The following is a 27,059-nucleotide window of genomic DNA, read 5'->3' on the forward strand; positions in this document are numbered from 1 at the left end:
CAGCAAGAGAAGTTACTTTACCAAAAATGTGTTTGACATGAAATCAAACATTTTATATAGTAGCAGATATAAAAGATTTAAATCAGCAAGGTACCAAATACTGCTAAATAACCAAAGGTGTGTGGAGAAAGTCTTTTTCTTTGATGTAACTTTATTTTTAACTGAATAGAAGAACTTACATTTGTGCAATCAACCTCTGTGCTGGGTCATCCCTTCAATGTATTGTGGTCCTGGATACGAGAACAGTGGGTTTAACAAGTGTTACTCGGATGAGAGAATCCAGGATATCCTGTTAGGGTTTTCATACCAATGATTATGACAGGGTGATAAATTGCCATTTCTTAATATTTACTGAAAGTAGTGCTGTGAATTAGCCCTACAAAAAAAAAAACCGGGCATTCTTTCCAAACACTTTAATCCAATGCTTAGATTTATGAGGGTTATTTTCTAAAGCATTAAAGCCATTTTTTTTTCTCAGTAGCAATAATTGGGATACAGTTTCTTCCTACTATAGTAAAGTTATGTTGCAGGGCTTAGCCGTGGTAAAGTTTAAAAAATAGCATCTGGCTTCTGTAATGTGCCTTTTCATCAGCAAAATCTTGAAAAAAGCCTTCAAAATATGCTTTTGGAAATTATTGGGATGTCAGTTAAAATAATCTGTAGTATTTTCAATATTGCATTTGAGCTAATGATAAGACTGAGAATCATGAAAGCTGGGTTCTAGATCTGCAAATGAATATGCCTGATCATGGGCTAATTTTGGTCCTCAGCTTAAAACACATTAAGGACAACAACATATTTGGAAGTGGTGGAGTAGTAATAGTTTTTTTTTGAAAAAGAATATTATTTATAAACCTTGAAATCTTTATTTACTCTTAAAAAATCTCAAGCAGCACTTTGATTTTTCCACAGTCTGTGTGACAAAAACATTTATTTAATAGGCACCGAAGATTTTGCAAGTGGTTTTGGTAATTGCAATAAGCCCTTCCCTTTAAGCTTACTTTGAAGTAACTTCTAATTTCAAAGGGAACTGGACACCTAAATCCCTTACAGCAGTTTCAAAGCTCCCTACAGAAATGTTCAAGTGGTGAGAATTTTGGCTCAGTGTTTCTGCTGCAGGGCTGTGTCAAACTAGAAGACCCTTATATTACCCACTGATTGTTCTGGCATAGCACAAGAATGCAATATGGTAAATAATGAAAGGTTCCAATTTTCCACTGCCTCTTTAGTCTTTTATATCTGCACAGAAGAAACTTGACACTTTATTATTCTAACTCAGTAACATTTGACATCCACCTAGAGAAGACACAAGTGGCAAAGCCCAAGTCAGTACAGTCAGTGTAGAATGAACCAGCTCCAGAAGTGCCCTTCTTCTCTTCTTCCTTAGGATTTTTTTCACCCAGATTCAAAGGTGGATGTGTTGGTTATCCTCAGAAACTTTGCTATTTATTCTATTTATCATTGGAGAGTTGCATAATTATTAATAAATTGCGGGTGACAGAATACTATTTGTAAGCAAAAAGAATACATCTTAATTTTCCTCAATTTGCGTGGGAGCAATCTTGCTGCAAGTAAAACTGCAAGCATCCATTCAGAGATATTGTTAATCACTGAATGATACAAAGCTGCCTTCAGAGATGCTCTTCTGAGAATAACTGTTTATTCTACACCAGATCCAGTATATGGCATACAAAAAAAGTATATCCAAAAATTCTACTTGCTATTGGATTTCTGTAGCTTACAATACCCAAGCTTCCAGTAGTAAAATTATGTTGTCAGAATGAGCAGTCAATGAACTGGGTCAGCAACTCTTCTCACAGAGAGACAAATTCTACAGGTTAAAATACTGACAAAATTCACCATTCTCCACAAAAAAGAAATGTATTGATCTTTGCTTTCAGGAACCTAAAGTTAATTACTTTCCTGAAGGTTCCTACTGGGGCAAAAAAAACAAGGATCACTTATAATTTATCTGAAATAAAAAAAGGGTTGACATATCTGCTAACCATGAATTTGACTTGCACTTCCTTACAGAAAGAGGAAAACATGGAGCTTTTCCCCTGAAAACTATTTGTAAAAGTGACAGAGAGTATATACTTTCTGTACCCCATATACTGTTGTGACTGAATTCACTATCCAAAATTCGGAATTCATTCAGTGGCATTTTTAGGAATTTTTGTTCTCTATTTCTTCAATACCGTTCCGTACACTCTACTTGCCATTAGGACTGTTGGTGACTTGACATGGCAACAAAGGTTAGAAGGAATTAGAGTAAAAATGTATCTCCTTATTAGATTGGGACATCTTAATTCACAGCCATTCTCTATTAACCCTCTTTTCAAGAGAAATACAGTGAAGATGCACAAATTTGTGACTTGTTAAGCCCATCCTCTTTCAGGTAAGGAAATTCACAGTCTCTACATCTGATAAAGATTTCAGTATAAATTGAAACTGGATCAGTTTTGTGTATTTTGCCCCTGACAAATGTACAAATAAAACACTCAGGCAGACAAATACCCACTGTCCTCAGGGACTGAGATGTTAAAAATCACCTGAGAAATCTCTGCAGTCAAATCCTTTTAAAATTAAATATATATTTTTCAAAGTTTTCAAAAATTCCTCCAAAGCCCAGTTTCCTAATATTCTCTCTGGTTACCTGATCTTTTTCTGTGCAACAGGAAAGATGGTTTATAGGCATTTTGAGAGAGCTTATGAGACAGTTCAAGAACTTGAAACACTGGTATGACATGCTATGGAGGCAACCTTAAGAAAACCATTCCCCATTATTTCAACTTCTTTTCCCAATCATGTCCTGCAGCCAGAGTAGCAAACTTCTGTTTTGCTACCTATGTCCAATTTCCACTGAAATCAAAAGCAAAACAGCAGGATGTGGATCAGGTCATATATCTGCATATTTAGAACTGATTTCCAACTTACACTTTCCCCTGGGAAAGCTGCAAATGATAACACTGCTGGAGGATCAGAGGAAAATGTGTAAGTTTGTGTGCACAGAAAACACTATTCAAAACACTATCCCGTGGAGATTTAAACAGCTTTAATATTTTCTTTTCTACTGATGTTCAAGAACAAAATGATTGTTCCTAATTGCTATCATTTACAGCATTTGAAGCTCATATGCAGAGGTGGAGCATGTCAGTGTGACCCTTCCCACACCTCCAAATGAGTGGCTGGAGTGAGAATTATAATACTCAGCCAGCAACTCAAAAATAGCTGTAGCACAGGGCATAGATCTATGTAAGTGACAATTTCAGAAGCACAGTTATTACCTGTGATCATCAATCAGTACAAAACTGCACTGGGTCCTGCTGAAAGCAGCTGAAACCCTTCATGCTGGAAGATCAGATCATAGTTTTTTATTTTTTGACAGAGCTGGATAAAATATTTCATGTTTTCATTAAACCATGTCTTTACATTTTTTTTAGGGACTCACATGGTGGACATTTTAGATAAACAACTTGCAAAGTCCAGTTTTGATTTAAGAGATATTTGTATCCCCTGTTCACTTAATTTCAAAAATAGTAGTGGTATTAGGAATTTCTAAACTGACATTAATGTGCTGCCTTTACCATTTAAAGTTTCCTCTTAATCAAATGCATGTTTGCAGAGTCACAAACATGGGAATTTATAGCTAACTTGTTATTTCAGAAAGCATTAAAAGCAAGTTAAGCATTTGGGCTTAAAACAAAGAATGCAAAATTCCCCAAACCACTCCATGGTCATGGAAAAAAAGGACAGATTATGCTACAGCACATTTCAGCCAAGATGCCTTGCCTACCAGCGGTAAAATGCTATATTGTCTACACAGGACACAACACGACTTGAAGCAAACTACTTGAGTACTTCTGTGCTTTTTGTGAGGCAGCCAAAAATAAATTGGTGTCACAAGTTTATTGCACCATTATGAAAAACTGAGAGCAGAGCGGGCTTGGTTTGAACTCACAGTTTCAGCTCTTACTTCTAATCCCCACATGGCAAAAAAACTCATTTCATGTGACTTATGTGCAAGGGCTAAAGAAACAGCACAGGCTTCTGATACTGTGTCTGCATACAGAAGGGAATGACCACAGAATCCCAAAGCACTTTTCTGTTTCCACTGAAAAGAAATCAATCCAAATCCAGGTCACTTACTCTCTGTTGGCAGCACTGGGGGAAGTGTGGGCTTAGGTTTCTTGGTCTTCTTGTCAGCAGGCTTTGAGGTCTTTGAGGCATCTGCAATCAAAATAAATAATAAAATACAAACCCTATTTAAAAATTAATAATGAAAAAGCTGTCTAATAAAATGTTTGTTTTGGATCTTTCTGCAGAGTTAGAGGAAATTGCTGTCCTTCAGGTTTTTAAGAAAGATTTTCTGCACAGATTTGCTTGTGAATGTCACATTTTGAAAGGAAGAAGGAGCAGAGAGGGAGAAGCCCTATATGAAAGCAGTTGCACTGAGAACCCAAGAAAGCAGTTAGACAAGAGCTGCCATCTAAGCTGATAGGTCTGTTTTAGCTGAATAGGACAAAGTACGATGTGCACAAAGCTGCATTAGGCAGTGCATGGAAAAGGGAAACATCATTTCATCCAAAACAATCCCTTGCCATGCAATTCTTCTATTCCATTGTCTATATAATCTATACCTATTTACCCATTTGGAGAAGTAGCATTTCCTCCATACGTTTAAATCTTTCTAAGAAGACATTGTTACACATTAGTTCATTCCTAAATAAAAATGGCAAAAAGGCATCATAGGACTGAGGTTTGATGGATTTTATTATTTTCACAATTGCACAGCTCATATCCAGAAACTGGCTCATCACTGCAGGCTACACTGACACTTAAGAGAGACAATAAAGCTCCCTTCCACGTGTGTCCCTTATGACATGGACACATTAATAGAAGGTGCAACTGTTTTTCAGCAAGGCTATTCCAGGTTGAGCACAATCAGAAGGCTGGAGCACCTCTCCTACGAAGACAGACTGAGAGGGTTGGGGTTGTTCAGCCTGGAGAAGAGAAGGCTCTGGGGAGACTTGAAAGCCCCTTCCAGTACCTAAAGGGGCTACAGGAGAGCTGGAGAGGGACTTTTTACAGAGGTCTGTAGTGACAGGACAGATGGAAATGGCCTTAAGATGAAGGATGGAAGGTTTAGATCAGATATTAGGAAGAAATTTTTCACTGTGAGGGTGATGAGGCATGGGAACAGGTTGCCCAAAGAGGTTGTCATCTTCCTATCCCTGGAGGTGTTCAAGACTAGGTTGGATGGGGCTTTGAGCAACCTGGTCTAGTGGAAGGTGTCCCTGCCCATGGCAGGGGGTTGGAACAAGATGATCTTTAAGGTCCCTTCCAACACAAACCATTCTAGTTTCTATGATTCTATAATGCAAATCCTAACAAGCTTCATTTGATATCCAGCTTTCAGAGGATTTGTGAGTGAGAGAGCTGTTTGAAATTTGGTTACCAGAGAAAAGATGACATAAATGTTGTGGAATCAGCTATTTCAGTCACCTACTTATAGGTACTAGAGTGTGAAAATTCATCTAAGTTTCCTAAGAAGTTATAAAGGGAAGAGAGAATCTCCTAACAAACAATTCAGAGCAGGAGGCTGTGTGAGATCTCAGTTCAGACACTCGGATTCTACAGATTTGACAACTGAAGTCAAACATTCCTCCAATCTTACTTAAGTCCATGGTGCCAAAAGGAATATAATGATAATTATGGCTACTTGTTCAGTCTAAAAACCAGCATCTGGGATCCTAACAGCAGACTGAAGAAGGGAGAAATTTTAGTTGTTTTTTTAGATCACAATTCTAATTTAAAAATAACAGTCATCCCCTCTGCCAGTCAGACACAGGATATCAAATGGCGCCTTTCTTAAATAGCTGGAGTTTGCTGTGGTGCCATTCCTCAAAAAACTCTTCTCAGTAGCATGCCAGGAGAGAATGAAAAAGACAGATGAGGCAGCCACTGTCAAGGTAAGGAATGTGGTCATTCTGGTGCCCAACATTATGTGAGCAATGAGCTCCTAATGCCATGGGTGCCACCACCACAGTGAGCCAGACAGCTGATGTCATGTCATTCGTATCATCAGGCAATGAATATGGTATGAGCTGACAGCCTCCCATGATCAAGATTTTGCAAGCCAAAGTCTACCTTGCAGCTTCCTAGAGCACGCATTGTCCAGTAGGAAACTGGAAGCGGGAAGTATGCTAAGGGAGGCTTCAGGAAGAAAAGAATGTACTTGAAGGAGATCAGACGACAAAGAAAAAATATGTAGGTGACTGAGATTTAAAAGACGCTAGGGCAGCTCTGGAGAACTACTGTATGCTAAGCATCTGATGATCTGATCCTTTACCACTCTGCATCTGTGGTAGTTAAGGTGTTGCAGGGCATGAGATTTTGCTTAAAGCCTCTTGATAGTCTTCTTTGATCTTCAGCGCTGGTAAAATTTATTACTTTAAATTATAGGAATATAAACAATAGCTTATCAAATATCTAATACAGATTACGCTGTGACCGTAGTATCACAGAAGGTGCCATTACAGGAGCCAACATAATTAATTGCAATTTTATGTCTAATCAATTCCCTTTTCAGCTACATGAAGATCGATTTTTAATGAGGATTTGTGGGACCATATTCTTACCTCATGTCATGCAACATTAGGAAAACAAATAATAGTTTTCTTTTCTAGACCTCCTGCCCCAAATACCACATCTGCAACACAGTTGTGAGGGTTTAGTACCCAAGTTCTATATTATTAGGCTTGCTGTTTAGTTTTGTATTCTTTTTAGTCACAATGGAAAGTCTCAAAAGTATTTAAGGATGAGCTCACCAGAAGGTGAGCTGGCAAGAAGCACATTTGGTTACTTTAAGCCCCTTAAATAACTTAAACTCCATAGCAGTTTTATAAGTCTGAGTCTCACTCAACCTCACAATAAAATACTTGCCCAAGGCCAAGACTTTTTGGCAAGAGTACAGTGCCATCAGCATGACCAAGGCTGAAAATGAGTACCTCCGTGTTCCAAGACTATGGCATACAAGGATGGCTGAGCTGCTAATTTGTTTATTTTTGCTCACTTCCATTAGAAAACCAAATGACCAAACATCAGTGAATGCAAAGAACTGGAAAGTTCTAGGCCGAGAAATGTGCCCTACACAGTCCTGAGGCAGACCAATACCCAGGGTCTCACAATGATTTCTTACATGCTCTCAGAGGATACATTCAACTCAGAAACAAATCATACAGGTTCAACCGACTGCTCTAAAAACCTTGTAGTGATACAGTGGGCAGCAGGAGGATGTAGATTATTCCACAAAGCAATGAGAGCCCTTGGTTCTGTACTGTCTCTCTGCTCATGCCTCTTTATGGTAGACTTTGAATTATCTATTGACCAAAAAGTGCAGAAGGGAAGGGGGCAGAGTTCTTTCTTTTTTGCATAAGTGGTTCCTAAAGGCTGGTATTGGGAAATAAGGGGGGGGAAGGAGGAAGTTCTGAGGAAGGGTTTTCCTGTATCCAGGGCAATACTTACCTTCTACCACCACTTTGCAAGCACATTCAGCTTTTCCTGCTGAGTTCTCAGCTATACACTTGTATTCGCCCCCATCTTCAGGCATGGCCTTCTCAATGGTAAGTAAGCAGAGTGTCCCTGGTACAAAGGAGGGAGAGATCAAATGTCACATTGCAGTTCACAGAAACCTTAGTGCTAGGAACAGAATGCATCAAGTGAGCCAATCCTTCACTACAGGTGATCTTCACTGCTAGAAAAACCTGTATTGGCCTTAAAAGTTTGACATAAAAATTGGAACCTTATTATTGTTAAAGAAATAAAACCGCATTGATAGATAAATTGAATCTTATTGCTGTTCCCTAGGATACTCAAAGCTGTCCCTGCAGCCCTGGACAAGTTAATGGATAAGGGTAGAGAATACCCAGAACAGCATCTCTGCTGCTCTTCTTTGTCTTATAGCACAAATCAGAAGTCCTCACTCAGATGATTTTTTCCAAAAGTGCTAGTAATTTAGGACTGTAAATAAAAGCATTACTGTCAAAGAGCCATGTCAATATTTTGGTTCAGCCTTATCTCTACCAATCCCATGAACATCCACATGTAAAAGTAGAACTTCAGCTTAGTGTCTAAGTTTAAAAATTCCATGGAGAGACATTTTCTTTTTGCTTGAACTATTTAATGAATAAATGTCTGGTATTGTAAAGCATCCATTACAAAGCCCAATATATCAGTGGCAATCAAATTTGTCACTCTAACAAATCCATTTCTTTTCGAAGAAAAAAGCCAAATTTGACTTAATTGGGTTTGCAGAAACAGGATGCAACATAAGCTCCGTAGTTACCAAGGGAAGCTTGGTATGACCCAAGGGAAATACGTTTCCTCTTAAAAATTAAAACTCTGTGAACCAAAACAGAAGTTGTTCCCAGTAGGTGGGGGATGAGGAAGGGAAACCTAATCCCTTATGTTCACTTGCGTTGCTTGGAACAAAGAGGTACTTTCCTTCCCAGGGTGAACCCCAATTAAAATGCTCCATACTTTCCCCTTCCAAATATCCCCCATTAAGTGAGGGTGAATTGTGGACTTGCCTTCTCCTTCCTCGCTGGAAAGCTGTGCCTGTCCACTAAACACAGCCGGAGACATTGTGCTCTTCTACCCCACCTACCCATTGCTGTTCCCTTGTCCAGAACACCTCCCACCTCCTCCACTTACCTCAGTTGCAGTAAAACCTTCCCCCCTTCCTCCATTTACCTTTCTCACAGTCTCTCCTAATTAATGACAAGATTGAATAGTTGTTTGTTTGGGTTTTTTTCAGATATCTACCCTGGTTCCTGAGATCTAGGGAAATTTCCCAGCATCTCTACTTGCCACCTTTCTCTCTGTGTTAACTGGAGGCTGCCTTCTACCCTTCCAGAGTGCTTGATCTCAGGTTCCCCATCAAACGTATCCCCTGTGATGTGAGAACTGGCAGAGGCACAGATGACACTGACCCATGAAAATGACCTTGAAAGGTCCTTGAAAAGAACTCCCCTCCATCAGAATAACTTGGGAGTTCACTGATTTTCCTTGGAGACAAACTCAGTTTTGATATAGCAATTATGCTTTTGGCATTCACATTTTCCCTCACTGTAAACCTGAATATTGTTATTCAAGACAAATCTTAAAAAAACCACTCAAATGGTTCCCAACAAATCTGGTTTGCCAGAAACACACAAGGGTTGGAAGAAAATTTTTGTCCCCCTCTTTATCATCCTCCACAAAATCAAGAAGCTCTAAATAATGACTATTTTCCCCCTGAGAAATGATGCAAAAACTATCTCAGAAGAGGAGCACTGACCCCTCACTCACATGTGCTGTGCTCAGCCAACCACAGAGTGAAAAGAAAATCCACGTGCCTTCCCTGAGGCAACACTTCTCCATGAGTCAAGCCAAAGCCAAAAATGTCACGAGCTGCAGTTCCATTCCAAATGGAGGAGAGACACTAGAAAAGTATTTTCACAGGCATCTAGCAAATATAAATTCACATGTCTCTGCTGTTTAAAGAGACAGTTGGAGAGCAAGCCAAAGATAGCTTCCAGTCTAAGAATTTGTATAAATATATGTAACGTGATTAGAAAAGTTTGAACATAAAAATCTAAAAATGCTATTGCAAAAGGACATAAACTATGGAACAAAGACACATACATATGAAGGAGATGTCTGGCCACCTTCCTGCAGGAAAGGGGTCTGGCCTTTACGTAAGGGCAAGTGAATCATGAAGGGACTGGAATAAAGCAGAATTTACTTTAGTTTCTGCTGGAGAAGCTAAGAAGCCCTTCCTAAGCTTATTGAAGACTAATGTGAGAGAAGGTGATTCCTCACCACTCATACTGTAGTGCTGCCCATACAGCAGTATGAGCTAACACCTCAGGGGAAACACTTTGTTATGTGGCATATACAAAACAGAAACATCTCACCCTTACAATAAGTCATTTCCCACAGTTATACCAAAATCCAGAAGCAAATCCTAGGGTTTTCTCATGATGATCTTCGACTTGCCATATGCACTCAGTGCTCTGCTGGTTTTGCTTTTAAAATCTAGCTCTGGGCAGTCTGTGTGGCAGAGGTCTTCTCAGAGCTCCATTTGGCTTATTGCGCTGGGAGAAGAGTTCTCATGAAATAATGTCAGTTTTAGCCCTTCCAAAATAATATTTATATGTGCTGAATTTTTATAAAATTATTTTGTGAGAATGAGGATGAAGGAAATCTGTTTCTTTCAAGGGCTGTATCTTTCTTCTGCTAACTTCCACCTCCCTGCAGCAATAATCTGTATCTTATTTCCCTCCACGTCTTCATTCTCCCCAGGAACTACACTGGAACAGCACATGCAAAGTTCAAGGGGATTGCTGGGCTTCTTGCTGCCACCAGATACAATTGTAGTAGCCCTCAGTGGAGGAGTGCAGGGAAAATGAGATAATTTGGATCGTTCTCACTTATTTAGCCACTAGTTTCATGAAATTTTAGACTACTAGGACTTGGTATGAAATTGGCCAAATGATCGAGAAGTATTGGCCGTGTTGGATTGGGAGTATAGGGGAAGGCTGAGAGAGAGCATGGCTGTACAAACCTCATTTTCTTAGAAAACCAGAAAAAAACCCCAACAGTGCAAAAAATCAGGCAAAGCTTGATGAGATTTTATAAGGACAGGAAACTCCTCAACAGGCCCATGTTCTGTGATCTAGAGCTACAGTCAATTCCCGGGGCTAGAGGGCCAAATGTCTTTCAATGAAGTATTTGGTATTTCCTCTGCAAAACCCCTTCATGACCTGAAACAAGCTTATTTTCTCGTAACTGCTAGAAAGCCCAGACTCGTTATCCCAGTTGGGTATTCTGAAATTCTGGCACTTCAAAAATCCCAGTCAAATAAAAATATTTGCTATCCATTTTGTCCCCCCGACCCTCTACATTTTTGAGAGCCAGGCCAAAGACAATTTTTAAACACTGTCACAAAGTGCAGGATTGGACTAAACATGAGTGTTGGAATCTTCCACTGTTGCAGCTCTAGAAAAGATCTTAACAGCCACAGAAACTGAGAGCGTACTGGGGGCTCTGGTTTAGATGCACAAAGCCTTTCCCTTGAATTTTGAGCTATTAAAGGATTCTCTGACTTACTCAAAAATAGTGCAAGGCAGTTTAAAATATCTCCAGGCTTCTGCATTCTTTCCATGAAACTCCACAGAAAGTCAACTTCAGATATAAAACAAATATACAAACCAACAAAAAAACAGCTCCTTAGTTTTGTTCCCTGCACTGGCATCTTGCTGGCCAACCTCCTGACTCCTATCTGTGATGCAGACTGAAATTTATGCCTTTCTATTTTGTATTCCATGCAATAAAAAAGTACTGTGGAGTATTTAGGCAATATTAATAAACACTGGTCTATGAGAAATTGTGCCTAGGAACCATAATAATTTTTAAAGAAACTCATTGGCTTATAGTGCTAATTTCCTAATAAATCTCAAATTGTCTGGGAAAGTGCTAATATGTGCTAGTATCACAGTCATGTTTAAAAATGGGAAGTGGGTTGACCTGGAAAATATTGACAACAGTTATGACAAAAGCAAAAACAGGGAAAAAACTTGTGAGTTTCAGAGAAGAAAAAATGTCAAATGTAATTACTGCTAATTGATAGAGTTTTAAGGAAAACAACGTAAGAAACCTACTTTCATGACTCAATGAGATTAGACATTTAACTGGCAAATATGTTGTGTAGGGGTAATTTTCTTAATCTTTACTGAAATATTGGTGATATATCACATTATAGTGCTTGTAATTATTATATTAATGACACTGATTTAGGAAGAGTTAGAGTTGCCAAAACAGATCTCAAGAAGGTGACAATAGGAAATCACCACTCAGTCTGTTTCTAGTGGATCTCCTCTGTGATCAGACTAGAACCAAAGTTATTATGTATGTAATCTTTGATGTAGAAGTATTCGTAAAATAACATTGATAAATTTACAGATGCTAGAAAGAATGTTGGAAAGGGAAAAGACAGAAAGAGAGAAAACAGGGCAGTCCTCATAAAAAATCTCGTTTACTTGTTAAGCTGAGTCCTATTCACCCAAGGAAAAAAAAGGGGCTTAAGATAGTGAAAAGAAAAGCATCTATGGCAGCAAGGGATGCTGTATATTCCGGTTTTAAGGTTTTATAGAGAAGTACCAAACATGAGTTCCAATGTTGTGAGGTAAGAAAGAAGACCAATGACCTCCAGTAAACACAGCAGTAGGAAGGTGACCTCCATCTCACCGATGCTGATACCAGCATATGGTTCTGCTGCCTATTTTCTAAATAGGATAATAAACCAACAAATAGCAACTAGAGAGGAGATATCAAAAAAAAAAACCAAACCAAAATAAAACAACCCTAAGCCTCCAAGGGCTCAGTGAAGTGAATCATGGAGAGAAAGTCAGTAATAACTTAACTTTTCAACTTTCAAAAAGAACAGAGAGAGAGAGAGGTATCTTGGTTACAGAGCCATTCTAACCAGTTAAAAATAAGTAATTGCTTTGTTTCTTGATTTAAAAACAAAACTGTCACAAGAATAGTTAGACATTGCAATAAATCACCAGTGGCTATAGCAAACGTCTCTCTTATGCTGTATTAAAAACTACACTATATGTATTTCTGGAAGAAGAAAGATTAAGACAAAAATGGCAGCATAAAGGGAATTGTAGCATGTGGCACGTGACAAACATGGAGTCGAGTCAGAACTGATGCTCAGATGATCTTCCTGAAGCCTTAAACTTTCTGAAGAAGCTTTTTTTTTAAGGTGCAAAATTCATCTACTTTCAGCAGTATATAGAATTGTGTTAATTACACACCAAACTCCTACTCAAAGTTAATTAAAAAGAAAAAAAAATTAATGGCAGATCCTTGTTAGACTGGCAGACACAGACTTGCACAACTGATAGGAAGATTTAGGAGTTATGTTAAGTCACAAGAAAGTTGTTAAGGCATTATTGCTAATAAGATTACCAAATCTTTATGCTGCCAAGACACTTAGGAAGAAAAAAATGCTGTTTTAAAAAAGCAATGCAAACTCAGGGCATTTTCTAAGCTACACCGTCACCACTACCTCTGTGTTTATATTAGGCAGTTCTTCTTCAATCTATATAGTCACATGGCACTTAATCTATCCAAAAAAAGCAAAACAAGCTGACTTAAAAAATGGCAAGTTTGCTCGTTTTGACTTGTTATTCACAGTGCATCTCAGTTGTCCAGTCTGGTACAGATGCTGGCTTGCAAAGCCCTTTCGCTGTTGTCTTATAGAACACTTTTTGTAACCATGCAAGAAGTTTCTTGGGGGATTTTCTGTCCAAGAATGAGTCACACAGCAGGACACTATCACAGGGCACTGCTGTGCCAGTGCTATACAATTGTAAACCAAAATGGGTCCTGCTCTAAAGAGTTCACTGTGTGAGGAAACTTGTTCTATTCAGTCCTTATATGTCTAACTCCACTGTAATGTCTGCTAGAGCCTTCTTAAAAACATTTTTCCAAACAAAAATCCCCTCCATAACTTCAGACAAAGAACTCTCTCATATTAAAGTCAACTGCCTCTTAACCATGCACCACCTAACCCCTCCATAGCAATGCTCTAATTTATGAGGACCCTCTTTTGTTTGTTACTAACTGTAACATTTATTTTGATATTTCATTGGCAAAACCCACATTAATATCTATCCCAGGAATGTAGATAACTGAACTCTGGCAAGTTTAAAAGAAGAAAAACATAAAATCAAACCATTTACAAAATTGTACCATGTCAGACTTGTTTGTAAAAGAGAGGTGGTATAAGAGCTTTGTCATAAAAATGATACTTGAAGCAAAAAAATCACTCATGCCAATCAACTGACACAATACTATTTGGAGAGTTGTCAAAGGAAATAGAAAACCAAGTACTGATGTTGATGATTTCAAAAGGAAGCAAAGCCGTATTAATAGTTGAAATGTAAAATGGAAGGAATGGGACAGGATTATTAGATATGTTGTGAATGTGACATTGAGTATAATGTTGCCCAGATTCTGACTTCAAATTGCTAATGTAAACTTAATCCTGGAATCATAGAATACATTGCAAGCCCTGGATTTACTACCAGAATACAGCACAAATACTGCATAAATATGCCTGAGGATGAAGGTCTTTTCTGGAGCAGGGTTTAGTTTTCCTTTTGCCAAAGGTCTCACCAATCAGAGGTTATTCTGATCCTGATGTTTGTATTCAGGCTTCTCCAATGGAGTAGAAGCAGGGCTAATACCCTCCCTTCTCCTGCACTCTAATGGCTAAACCACCTTGAACAGGCACTGCAAACACAGAGGAGACCTGTGAACAGCATTGTTTCTAACAAGTAAAGGGCCTTACTACCAGCTAGGACACATATGCCAAGGAAAGTTATTTTCAGTGAGTGACTGCATAATGGGACATAGTTTTGCACAGTTTGCCTGTCCTGTGAACTTGTTTCACGAAAGCACACTTCTAAGTTTGACCTTCCTGGCCAAATATGCCACTTGTTTAATCACATGGGCATGTTCCTGAAACCAGATTTTATGTATTTATAATATATTTGGCACCATGAGATGAACAAACTGCTGTCTCTTTTTGCTTTTTTTTTTCTCTTCTCTCTTTGTGGGCCAGTGGCCCATACTAAGATAAACTAGTAGTATGATAAGAAGCAGACAGACATGCCTTACTCTAGATACAGGATTTTCCAGTATCCAACTCACTGAAGAACAAGTAAGTTATTATTTTGTGAGATACCTCTGGAAAATCTGAAAAAAAACCCAAACCTCTGTGGTCACCAAGAAACATCATGGTTGCACAAAACCAGGTGATGAAATGGCTAAGAATGGACCAGCTCTATCCTGTTCCATAGTGGATTTTGTTGCTGAACACAAGAGGAGCGAGATCATACCAAAGAAATAAAAAATGGCTTTGCAAGATCTAAATTCACCAGGGTGAGCTAGGGTCTGTTTGCTCTGAATTCCTCTGCTTCCCCGGAGACTCAACCTTCTTTCAGCTGAGGATGATTCCAGGGGATTATCTCCAGGGCCCATTAAATGCTGCCCCAAGGCTGGCCAAGGGCACTGCTGCTGAAGGACATGACACCTGTGGGTGTGACAAAGCTGCATGTTCAGTGTTTGGTGCAAAAGATGGAAACTGGGATTTTGGCTTTGGGCTGCTGAGTACTGCATCCAGTTTTATTGTTGCTCTCTATGCTTGACACTGCTTCAAACACTATCTATGAGACTAATCCATACAGTTTCCCTATTGAACAGTATTTCCTGATATTCATCCTGGATTTGTTATTTCTCAATTCTAGTCTGTAGCTCCAATTATTCCTTCTCCTCTCTTGGTTTCCTCAACTATGTATGTGTTCCTAATTAGGGAAAAAGAGAAAACTGAATCTCTGAAATCTGAAACTTACTTAAAGTAACTATCATGCATACCTAGTTAATTACTTAACAGTTGGCATGAAAGCATCTTACAGTGGGAAAGCAGCAACTTCTCCAAGTGCCAAAGTTAGCAGGTACTGTCAGGAAAAAACCACTAAATTGACCATCATGCAATGCACCCCCTCAGCATACCAGAGGGTAAGTAATAAGGTTTAAAAAAAATAGTTCTAATCCTCATTCCATTTCTTTCCATTAAAGGAGAAAACTTACTGCCCTGTGGAATATTTCTTTCTAAGATCCTCTGCAAATACGTGCAAAAGAAAGCCCGACTGAAGCACTGATAACACTGACTACCCAAGCGTGATACAAGTGTAACAGTGCAGGTACAAGCAGAACATAAGGACGGTTTCTTCACTCCCTGCAAGAAGCTGTCCTGGAACAGTGGATTCCGTGTGCAGTGGTGACCTTTGTTCCCTACCCCAATGGCAAGCACTGCTAATGTGTGACACTCTGGACCGTTGTGACCAAGAGTCACCTCGTCCAGACAAACTGGGTCACGCAGGTCACACACCCGGCTCAGGCAGGTGGCAGAGCATTCCTGTTAACTTCAGTGTAAACAGCTACACTGGATTTTCAGCTCCACAGTACCATTTTATAGAGTGAATATAAATTAGGGGATTATAATGGTCAATTACTCAGATTATTTCAGTCAGGAAAACAGCTTTCTGCAGTACCATAACACTAAAGCTTTGGGATTTTAAAAGGCTCCACCATAGCTTAGAAGCTTTGATACAGACTATGTCTATCTGATGTACTTTGATAGGAGACATGGAACTTTAGGATGCATAATTTCTTTTTCACTCTGAACAACTCCAAGAAAACTCTTGAAACCCTTACACCTCAGTGTAAGGCAGGTTAAATTGGTTGATCCTGTCAGTCCTTTTTACAAGGACAGCGTTTCTACCAGTTAGCTTTTTCTCATGTACACGACACTTAACCTTATCCTATACAGTCCCCTCTGGTGACAATCATCATCTACTTTTAAAAAAAATAAAATCATGTTACTTCAGACACATGCCAGACACAATGCACCTGCTACCACTTCCCTTTCTCCATCTAATTACTTTGGTATCCCCTAAATGTACTCTTTGGGTACCCCCACTCTATCTGAAGGTAATGTTTCTTCTGATTGCATCCTCTTTAGAAGAATGCTTATGTGTCAGTGCTTGAAACACTGCATAAGGATTCACTGGTTGTGCTGAACCATTGTGCATATTAATTTGGCTCTCATTTGGTAACACTAAAAACAGTCTGGACTGAATGAAGAAAGATTCAGAACTAGTGCAGATTCAAAAGAGTGCAGACTCCTGTATCAAGCTATAATTCTTACTGTGAACATGAACTACAATATGCCAGACAGTGTCATTCTTCAGATAATTCCCTCAGTGTTTTATGAAACAAACATGAAGAAGTTTTTTTTGTGCTATCAGTTGTCCTCCCTATTTTTGTCCCAATGAAAATTTATTTTGTCTAGATACAATATTAACTTTTGTAAAAAACCCCACTCTACTAGGATTTGATTATTCGAAATGTGGAATATAAAGTAATCATTCAATTTGAAAACAGTAAGTCTTCTCTCTGAGGACTTTTACCAAACTCTGTACTGTTTTGAAGTTAGTTAAAAGTCATCAATCCAGTGGGGTGCAAATATTTTAGTGCTTGTAATGGCAACAGAAGCATCTGTGTTGGGGCATTAAATACACTGGAAAGCAGTTCTCAACTCTGATCTTAACTATGTAACTTGAAGTTGTAGTAATTTCTTTCTATGACACACCCCTCTTTGCTTCTGTGTTTCTCATTGCAATAAAAAGCCTGAAATATTAAACATACAGAAGAATTAAATTAGAATTTGTAAACCAGCAATAATATTATTATGTTTTCAATGTTCTAAATCCTTAAAGTTCAGTTTAAATAAGCATCATGTACCAGCTCCTTAAACAGCGTTAGCAATGTAAACAGCATTTAAAAATGCAAGAAGTTCAACTTTATAAAAATTACATCTGCAGGCTGTTAAAGGGGAATCTACAAGAAATGTCAAACAATACTGTTCCTTGTGTACTCCACTGACATAATAAGAAAGCTGCATCTGGAAACAGTTACTGACACAGGACTTACATAAAGTATTGCATTACCCTTAAATATTATTAATCAAGAGAGAGATATAAGAGTGTGCCATCCAGCTGGCTTATAATTCAATTGATTTACCTTCTTGGGAGATGACAATGGACTTCGATGACTTGATGGCTTTGCTGTCTAGAGTCCAGGTGACAGCTGCCGGGGGATCAGAGGAAATCCGACATTGTAAGACCAATTTCTCACCATCTACAACTTGAGCATCCTGAAGCTTCTCTGTAAAGGAGGGTGCTGTTCCTTTGCTTGCTGGTGGTTTGCTTGCTGGTGCTTTGTTTTCAGCTTTTTTCCCAATTATTCCACCATCAACCACTGCACACCCATGCTCACAGTTTCTGTCGTTCTTCTCCTCTTTTTTTGCTGCTGGTTTGGCAATGGGGGTTTGAGAATTGGGGGTCGCGTTCTGGGCTTCAGAGTTGGCGCGGGCGTTTGGTGCTGGGGTGCCAGCGCTGCCATTCTCCGCAGGTGGCTTTTTCTTTGAGCCCAGCACAGACCTGAAATCTGTAACAGCAGGTTTAGGAGGTGGCACCTTCTCTGGCAATGGGGTTTTTGGGGTGCCTTTCTTGGCCAGCACAGAGCGGAAGTCCACCTGCTGAGGACCATGGACTTTCCTCTCCTCCTCTGACAAGGTCTTGGGTTTGACCTGCCGCTGCAGGTTTGCTCGGAAGTCCATTTGCTCGGCTGGGATTTCCTTCAGTTCCTCCTCAGAAAAACTTTTGGTGCTGACTTTCTTGCCTAAAATGTCACGGAAATCAAGTTGCTCAGCTTCCTGCTGCCTCAGGCTTTCCTCTGTGTGTTCCCGAGTTTCCACTCGCCTTTTCAGCACACCTCGGACGTCTTCCTGCTCTTCTTCAGCTACTCTGGTTGCACTGCTGTTCTTTTTGAAGCCACTTGTTCTACCAAATGTTAGTTTACCATGATCTCCACCATCTCTTTGCTCTCCAGAGCTGGCTGTTTCCCTCCCACTATGATCCGAAAAAGAAAAGAAAGAGAGAGCCAGGAAAGGGGCTGGTTTAAAAATGTCAGGGAACAATCTCAGAGCAGGAACAAAATGTGTTTATAGAAGGGGAGGTTGATTAGAGGAGCATACTCCATTAGTTTATTGCATCAATGATGACTTCAGGAGCCATATAAGGGCACAAACAAAAAAGATCTTCTCTACTCTGGCTTGGTACAATGTGCTTAGCTTGTATGATGAAAACAATTTGTTGGGTCACATTTGGGGATTAGGTTGAACAGCAGCCAGCCTGGGTCTGTAAGGGCAGGGAATTAACGGAGCAAAAAATAGAACCCACCCATGCAAGTCCCTGGGAAAAATACTCACTCTCTGAGCATTTCTGCTGTGGAAGCTGAACTCTCCCGCAGCATCAGAGACACCTGGCAGCTGCATTCTCCAACTTGGTTCCTGAAATATTTAAGTGAAATGAGAAAAGCAGAGGTTTCTCCCTCTGTAACTTGCCTGAGCTAAGTGATTGTGTATTGTACTAAAGCAGCTCAAACCCAGTGTGGCCTCCTGCTTTCCTATGCCCAGCATTGTGGTGGTGGACTGAGTGGATTTGGTCCCCTTATATTTGGAGCCAAGCTATCTCAAACAGCTTTTACTGATTTGTTGCTATCTGCACTGGGAACAGCATACTCCCTGAACAAAAATCAAAGCAATTTACAGCATGAAACAACTGCAAACAAATGAGCTAAAGGAAAATAAATACAAAAGCTGGAAAATCAAGTCAGAGGAAGGGATATTTTGCAAAGCTGAAATCTTTCCAACCATGCCTACTGTTTATTTATTCAAATCCAAGCCCTTAAGTTTTCTAATGTTAAGATATTAAAAGCAGGGTCTCATTTCCTTCCCTCCCCCCTGGCCCAACCAATCAGCAAAACCCATCTACACGGATTGCTCCAGCCTGTACATGTTTATATTAAAAAACATAAAAGTGTCACCATATATGGTGCTGAGTACTTATTCTTCCTTTTGCAGAGGAATACCACGGATGCCTTCTGGAAAGGGCTCCCATTAAAGAATTCATTTAAAGTGCTCCCCCCTCCCCTGCAGCTCCCTCCCTCCTGCGGATATATATCATTCTTCCAGCCCCAAACAGCTCTTCTCCGCTTAACACAGGAGATGCCAAAAGCAAAATTTAACTCCCCCAGGGCAGCAGTTGTGTAACTGTTGCCACCACTCCCCTGACTGCTATTAAAAACCCAGACTTGACTTGATTGAGGACTAGAGATATCTTTTATTAGTGAAAACACTTCTGTCCTTCCCAGTTTAAGTATAAGCTTTTGAATAGACCACAAAGTCCTGGATGATTTTTCTTTTTTGAACAAAAATAATTCCTGCTACTGAAAACATTTCCTGGACATGAGCAAAACACATGTGTGTCGAGGGGGAGGAATGGAAGAGAGGCAGGTTTTCACAGCTGTGTTTTCCTTTAAAAAGACTTGCTAGATAAGAGCACCTTCAAGTCCACTTAGCCCTGAAGTTTAAAACATGGACTCAGGACTGCCTTTCTGTTGGCTTGCCATCAATATGTTGTCCTGACTGTTTTTTAAACTGCATGGAAATACATTCCTAGATATGTTACTGTTTGGGTGATGAAACTATAATTTCACCCATTTGTAACTTGCAGTAAAGACACACTGTAGGCAAGATCATTAACACAGATCACAGAATCACAGATGCAGCACAAAGTTTTGTCTTTATAACAGCAATTAGTGCCATCACCTTTTCAGAGATTTCTCTTGCTTTCTATTGTTTTAGAAAAAGAAACAGTGGATCAGACTAATATGAAAATCAAGCCTTCAACACCACAAAGAAATCAGTGGGTTTCACCAAAGTAACTGGATTGCAAAGTAAAGGCCCTGCTGATAGGAACATATCTTACTTGACCTTAAGACCATTAATAACAAGAAACCATAGAAATATTTCCAACACTTTTATATCCAGTAAGTCAGAACACGTACACTAGAAATTATTATTGAAGGCAGTCCATGAGGACAGCAGTGAAAGCCACAACCCTTATTTCCTTCAATACAAAAAACTAGATAACATCTGAGCACCAAACATAAATTGTCCAAATGGCAGGAGAGGATCCAAGTCAATGCAAAGAGTAGTTAACTGAGCCCCGCACTGGAGATCTGCCATTCTTACTTCCTCTTATGTGTGGCCTCCAGTTGGAAGCAAGAGAAGTAGAAAGAAGGCAAGACAAATGGAAATATAAATAAAAAGAATAACATGTCATGTCCTCCCAACATACTGACTGGCATCCAATGATGGCAGGGTACCAAAATTGCTGAAAACCTGTTGTCTTGAAACAATACATTTCAAATTGTCTCCTGTTGCCACTATTGAAACTCATGGCTTTTTTCCTGCTTCTCAGAAGCTTTTAAGAAAAGCAGATACACTCTGGAACTGCTCATTCACCAGTGCTGTAGTGCTGTTAGCAGGCTGTTGGTTTACCAGAAGATTCCTCCTGTTCAGGACTTAAAACCAATCCAAAACCGACAAAGGAGAAGCCATGCATGCTGAAGTATAGACAATTTACAGCATACATCAAATAGTGAGGTACCACTGCTCAGCTTCTGTCATGACCATATGGCAAAAATATTTGCCCACAAGAATTGTGTCACCAGTGGGAGAGGTTAAAGTAACAGAGACAGCACTCTCCCAGGAGAGGGATTTAGGGATACTGGATGTGGTCCTGACCACTGTGAAGAATAACAGCATTTCTGCAGAACCCATTTCTGCAACGCGTCCTTCCCTCTGCAAATTCTTCACTTATGCAAAGAAGCAAATAAGGAAAGCAAAGTAAACCCTTCTAAAGTAAGCTAAGTAAGCTATTTTTCACAGGGTTTGGAAAATAAAGGAGGGGGTAAGAAAGCCGGAGAGCATTTTGTTCTTTCTATTTTTAAAACCTTGGGAAGCACTTACAAATTACGGTAACAGTGGGACACACAAGTACCTAGATGGAAAAATTATTCACAAGGTAGTTTTTTGATCTTAGTTATAATTTCCAATTCAAGTGAGTGGCTGTGATTCAAGTGAGTGACTAGACTACCGGATACAAACCTTGAATCTGTGTCTGATTCATCACATCCCTGTTCAAAAGTGTAGCCTTCTCAGGGCAAGTCCTGCTCCCACTGAAATCAAAGTGAGGATTTTAGGAGCAGAGAGAACATACTGTTGTCTTCTGAATTCAGTGGCAGAGTCTATAAAGGTAAGTTTAAAAACATTGACCTACCTTGGAGATCACAAAATTGAAAAGGAGAAACAAGCCAAGAAAAATTAAGAAGGACTGGGAGGTTTAGATGCTAAATTCAATCAAGAATAATTCTGGAAGCTTGGTAAATACTTTTACATTTATGCAATTTTAGAATCTAGGCAAGGCAGAGATGCATAGGGGCACTGAGAAAAGACAGAGCTTTGCAGTACACAAGCACATCTTCAAGTCTTTCACGTCTCCGTTGTTTTCAATCTTGGCAATAAAAATACTACTTGTGCAGCTTGAGCTTCTCCATGTTGGCATTTTATCAGCAAAACCCTAGACACAGGTAGATCTTAGTGTCTCTGTTATTCTGGAATAATGATAGGCATGGATAAAACCTATGCTTAGGAGCTATGCTGTAAAGAAGTGCCTGGAAGTGTTGACTTTTGCAGGACTGTTCTGTAGAATACTCATGCACAGGACTTATCTTTAAAATGTCAAGGAATAATAATAATAATAAAAAAACCCACCAAAAACAAATAAAACCCCAGCTGCAAAGCCTGAAGCAGTTTTAAAAATAGCTCTCTGTCCTATTGTGGGATCAGTTTTCCCTGGAATGACTTTTATGTTCAAAATATCTTGAAATACAAGTTTCTTGGCAGAATCTACTCAAATATTTTCACTGAACCTTAGATGAGACTTATTGTCTGCATGTCCCCAGGAAGCACTCTCTGGAGAAACAGGAAAAAAGCACTTTTGATTATAGTTGGGGTACACAATGAAATTTCTTACCAGCCTACCAAGTGTGAAACAAATATTGCAGAGTAAATTATATTTTCTCAAGAATAAACTGATAAGGGGCAATGAAGTTGATCCCTAGTTATAGCTGGTGCTTCAGAGCAGGAAACTGCAAATCCTCAGTAGGAGGTTTTGCAACTTTTCTGTGAGTTAAATGGAGAGAAATTCCAGACTCCATGAAGTTTTAACCCCAAAGAAAGCAACTAATCTACTGGATCACAACTCAGTTGACATAAAGCAGAGCAGCTCTACTGGCTTCAAAGACGATGCTCTAATTTACCTCACTTGAATGTTTTGCCAAAAGCTTTTATACCTGAAAGACCAATCATTTTATTTGCATTTTACAACACTGAGTGGGAGAATGGAATGAGAAGGGGTCACGGTTTTCTTTTCTAAAAATATACAGTGTGTTGGTAGCAGAAAACAAGGTTTGCAAACTGTATGTTACAGAATGACAGAACCGTATTTACTGTTTAGTGTAATGAAATGTAATCTGACAACTGCTTTTTATATAACCTGAGTTGCAAAGTATTTGAGCTACCACTGATTTATAAAACAAATGTTTACCTCTGATTTTAAGCAGATTATGCAAATTTCTAAACAAAGACTAATCAACACTAACCAAACCTTTACGGAAGATAGAGTGGGGGAGAAAAGAAATACTTAATGTCTGAGAAGACGAAGGTTAACAATGCAAATGATTTGTTTAAGGAACTGCAGGAGGATTTGTGAGGTCTCTCATGTTGACTGTGCTGCTATAAAGGTTTTGCTCATCTAACAGTCTCTGTCCAATTCTCACAGTTTCTTTGCTTAAATCTTCCTTTATGATGTACACACTGTGTGAAAGAACGTGGGGAAGTCACACTGGATATCAGCGCTTGCATCACTGGAAGGATGCAAGGGACAGAAGGGGAAATAAATGTCTGTGTTCTTCTGAGTGAAAAAAAGCATTTCTATTTCCCATTTCAAGCATCTTGCAGGCTGTAAAATGTCCAAATTTCAACAGATGAACTGTAGTAGTGGGTGACTGTTCTTCTTTTTATATTTATGAAACACCATTCCTCTAGGCCTGAGACATAACAGGTTCGATGGACCATTATTAGGACAATTACAGTGGAGAATGCAAATATTGAGGAATCAGAGGTTTGTGTAAATGTAAAACAAGGACCAGGAGAGGCTACAATGACTACCCTCCTAAAAGTGAGACGCAGCAGTCTGCTGAATAGTAAAAGGCAAACCGAATATGTATTCTAAGTAATGATATGGGTTGGTAAGACAGAAAGTCAATGAGCAATCATTGATGGATCACAGTAGGATCACACTAAGCTACATGTCCTTGTCACCTCACTGTGATGAAAGGAGAAAGAACTGCAAGAGACAAACACATCTTTTGTTAAACCCACATTTTTAAGACCAGAGTTTTAATTTGTGAGCAGCCAACACAAAAGGAGAATTGTGGAGGCATTAGAATAGAATTTAGAACTTAAGAATAATGGAGAAGAAAATTGGAAAATAATTAACACGGGAGGAAACCATGCCCAGACTAAATTAATGGAGTTGGAGAAGGAGTGACTCCCTAAAAGCAGCTATGCAACATGCTTCTAAAATTAATACATGAAAAGGAGACTAACATTTTATTTGAAATGAAAATGATTATGTTTAAAAACAGTCTACTGCCAACTCCTCTATAAACTCTTCAGTGAATTGACTTGTGTTATTCCATATTTTTAATGGACTTTGTAGGAGTTTTTAAGAGGAAGACACTAAACGCAGTTCTCCTCCTCTCAGGTACTGCTAAGACTGTTTCTGAATATATAAACACTTCTCAATCAAGTATTCAAGACAAATGCAGCCAGTTTGACAGCTATTTAGACAAGACTATTTAGGTCTGAAAATTATTTTAGGTCTATTGCAAACTTGAAATTATACAGCTCACTTCTGGCTCCTTGGATATTCCTGAGGCCATTACTTCTCTGTTACTCACAGTACATAAGCAGTTGCCTAAAAGCATATGGCTTTCTGTTCCCTGAACAGTAACTGGAATTTTACAAATGACAGCAGGGCAAAATGAGGTATCAGCATTCCCCTTGCTCTAATTGCAGCACAGCTTTGCTCATCATGGATTAGAAGAAGCCAACATGAATGCACTGATCTTTGTGGGATCTCCAGCTTTTTCTCCAGTAAAAGGATTAGGGAATAACTGAAACTAGCACGTAATCTGCTGTGTTGTTTTCTAGCTACATTGCTTTTTCTCACCCTCCCCCAAAAATTGTTCTCATATGCTGATTTTCTGAAATTATTTTCCAAGTGTAGATTCTAGAGTCATGATATTGTCAGGCTTCCACTTTGAAAAATGATGAATGTGGTCTGGGTGATCACATGATCATTACAGCCACTTCCAACAAAGTCTCCCACAAAGCCCTCTTGTCTGTCCTTTGTTCTTCCTGTCCTCTCTCCTTTGTCCTTCCTGTCCTGTCTCTTTCTTCCATCCCCGAAGTTTTGCTGAAATATCTCTTTCAGTTCAAGTGAAACCACCAGCTTATCCTAAGAGAAGATGCCCATGCCTGGGGCATACATGCACTGAAATGTGGAAAGGTACCAGTAGAAGGTTGCAGCTCTCCCAGTCTCTGCTCTCTCCTGCAGAGGTGACTGACCTCAATGAGACTCAACTGGCATTTCTAATCCCACCAGAGGTACCAAGATGGTCGAACACCGAGTGGTGTTAGAAACACCACTGATCCCCAAAGAGACACAGATGCAGGGATTTAGGTAGACATGACCTGCACAAATCAGCATTAGGAATGTCCTAGATGACCTGGGATGATTGCACACAACGAAGTTGTTCTGAAATGAGGCAGTTCACAATTTATTACAGACTATAATGGGCCTAAATCTACTAAACAGCTTATTTGCAAGAAGGTCATGGCACATATGGCTCTACCTACATAAATGTTAGTAATAATACTTGAAATTAAGTGCAGAAATACTTAATCATAGGAAATCTTGATATTCAAGAGCTGTAATCCTCTGAAGCACCTTTTTCTGGTGAAAAGTGAGTGCCTCGTCTGACTTTAAATACTAAAATATACTGAAGCTCCTTTGTGTCTGCCTGTGGTAGTCTGTGAAAACACACCTTCAAACTAGGCAACTACACAGTGACATGTCCATCATTTGGGACACTGGTTGGAAAATAAACTATAGCTATAAAAAAATAGCTCATTGTTTAGAGGCTAAATGGGTGGCATTTGTTAAGAAATTCCCTCCCTCCTTGTGTTAAGGAGACAAGAGTAATTTATTTGCAAGCAGGCAAAGGACAATTCAGACTAATCCATCAGGACTAAAATGTTAGTGTGTGGAGCAGATCAGAAAGTTTTGTTCCAGTGTAATGGATTCAAATGTGAATTAAATAATTTTAATTAAAAAACCCAGAAATATTAGCCAAGTAAGGCAATACACCTATGCACAGTAAATAGCACAGAGTAATACATCAGTTTAAAGTTGTACACTATGTTTTCTATAATCACATAGGTGATCTACTATTACCTAATCTTCACCATTGGAGATGGAAAATGCTGTGGCACTTTCTACAAGATAAAGAACCAGCAAATGTGATTTTTCATTTAAAGGACAGTTATTTTACCAGAATAAAATAAAAATAAATTCATAGAATCATAGAATCAAAGAATCAACCGGGTTGGAAAAGACCTCTGAGATCATCAAGTCCAACCCTTGATCCAACACCACCGTGGTTACTAGACCATGGCCCTAAGTGCCACATCCAGTCTCATCTTAAAAACCTCCAGGGACGGTGAATCCACCACCTCCCTGGGCAGCCCATTCCAATGTCTGATTACTGTCTCTGTAAAAAATGTCTTCCTAACATCCAACCTAAGCAAAAAACAGCACTTCCAGATTTTGTAGAAATGATAAGATGTTCAAAGCATCAGGGTGCCTTGTTTCAAAGATACATCAGAAAAAGGAGAATACAACTTGCATATAAAATTCAGATATTTCAAACATGGCCAGGAAACATTTTTTCCTGTTAAAGGTATGGATAAAAAGCTTGTGTAATGGCCCTTCCTGGTCAGGTTGTTCCCATGGAAAGCAGGCATCTTTACAAATACCTAGAGAGACACTAAACACCATAAACAATAGCTCCAAACTCAAGATACTGATTGTGTTTTCCCTTGCCAGAATGCCAAATTGCTTCCCATACTGCTGCCACAAAGCTTGTTTTTCAGGATGCCTAAAGGAAATCATACTGCTTTGTCTTTTTTTTTCTGACCCTTCTTGTGTTTTCTTTTTCCTCTTTGAGTTTTATTAGGTCTTTGCATCCTTCAGAAATATTTTATTCCGTTACTACCCTAATGTTTCACATGAATAGAATGGAACTCTTGTCTTCTTCAGGTGGGAATTTCAAACTGAGGG

At 39.2% G+C, this 27,059-nt stretch overlaps 1 protein-coding gene across 5 annotated transcripts in view; it reads right to left on the reverse strand.

Moving 5' to 3' along the window:
• Positions 1–27,059, reverse strand: part of MYLK (myosin light chain kinase) — a 205,509-nt gene that overhangs the window by 55,957 nt on the left and 122,493 nt on the right. For all 5 annotated transcript variants that reach the window (XM_032693456.1, XM_032693455.1, XM_032693454.1 and 2 more), the window contains 4 exons: positions 18,953–19,033; positions 17,704–18,593; positions 7,528–7,644; positions 4,150–4,230 (listed from right to left, as the gene is read on the reverse strand). In XM_032693456.1, coding sequence (XP_032549347.1) covers positions 4,150–4,230; positions 7,528–7,644; positions 17,704–18,593; positions 18,953–19,033 — 1,169 coding nt within the window. The remainder of the gene's footprint in view (positions 1–4,149; positions 4,231–7,527; positions 7,645–17,703; positions 18,594–18,952; positions 19,034–27,059) is intronic.

This window comes from Chiroxiphia lanceolata, chromosome 7, assembly GCF_009829145.1.
Source record: "Chiroxiphia lanceolata isolate bChiLan1 chromosome 7, bChiLan1.pri, whole genome shotgun sequence".
NCBI classification, from domain to species: Eukaryota; Metazoa; Chordata; class Aves; order Passeriformes; family Pipridae; genus Chiroxiphia; species Chiroxiphia lanceolata.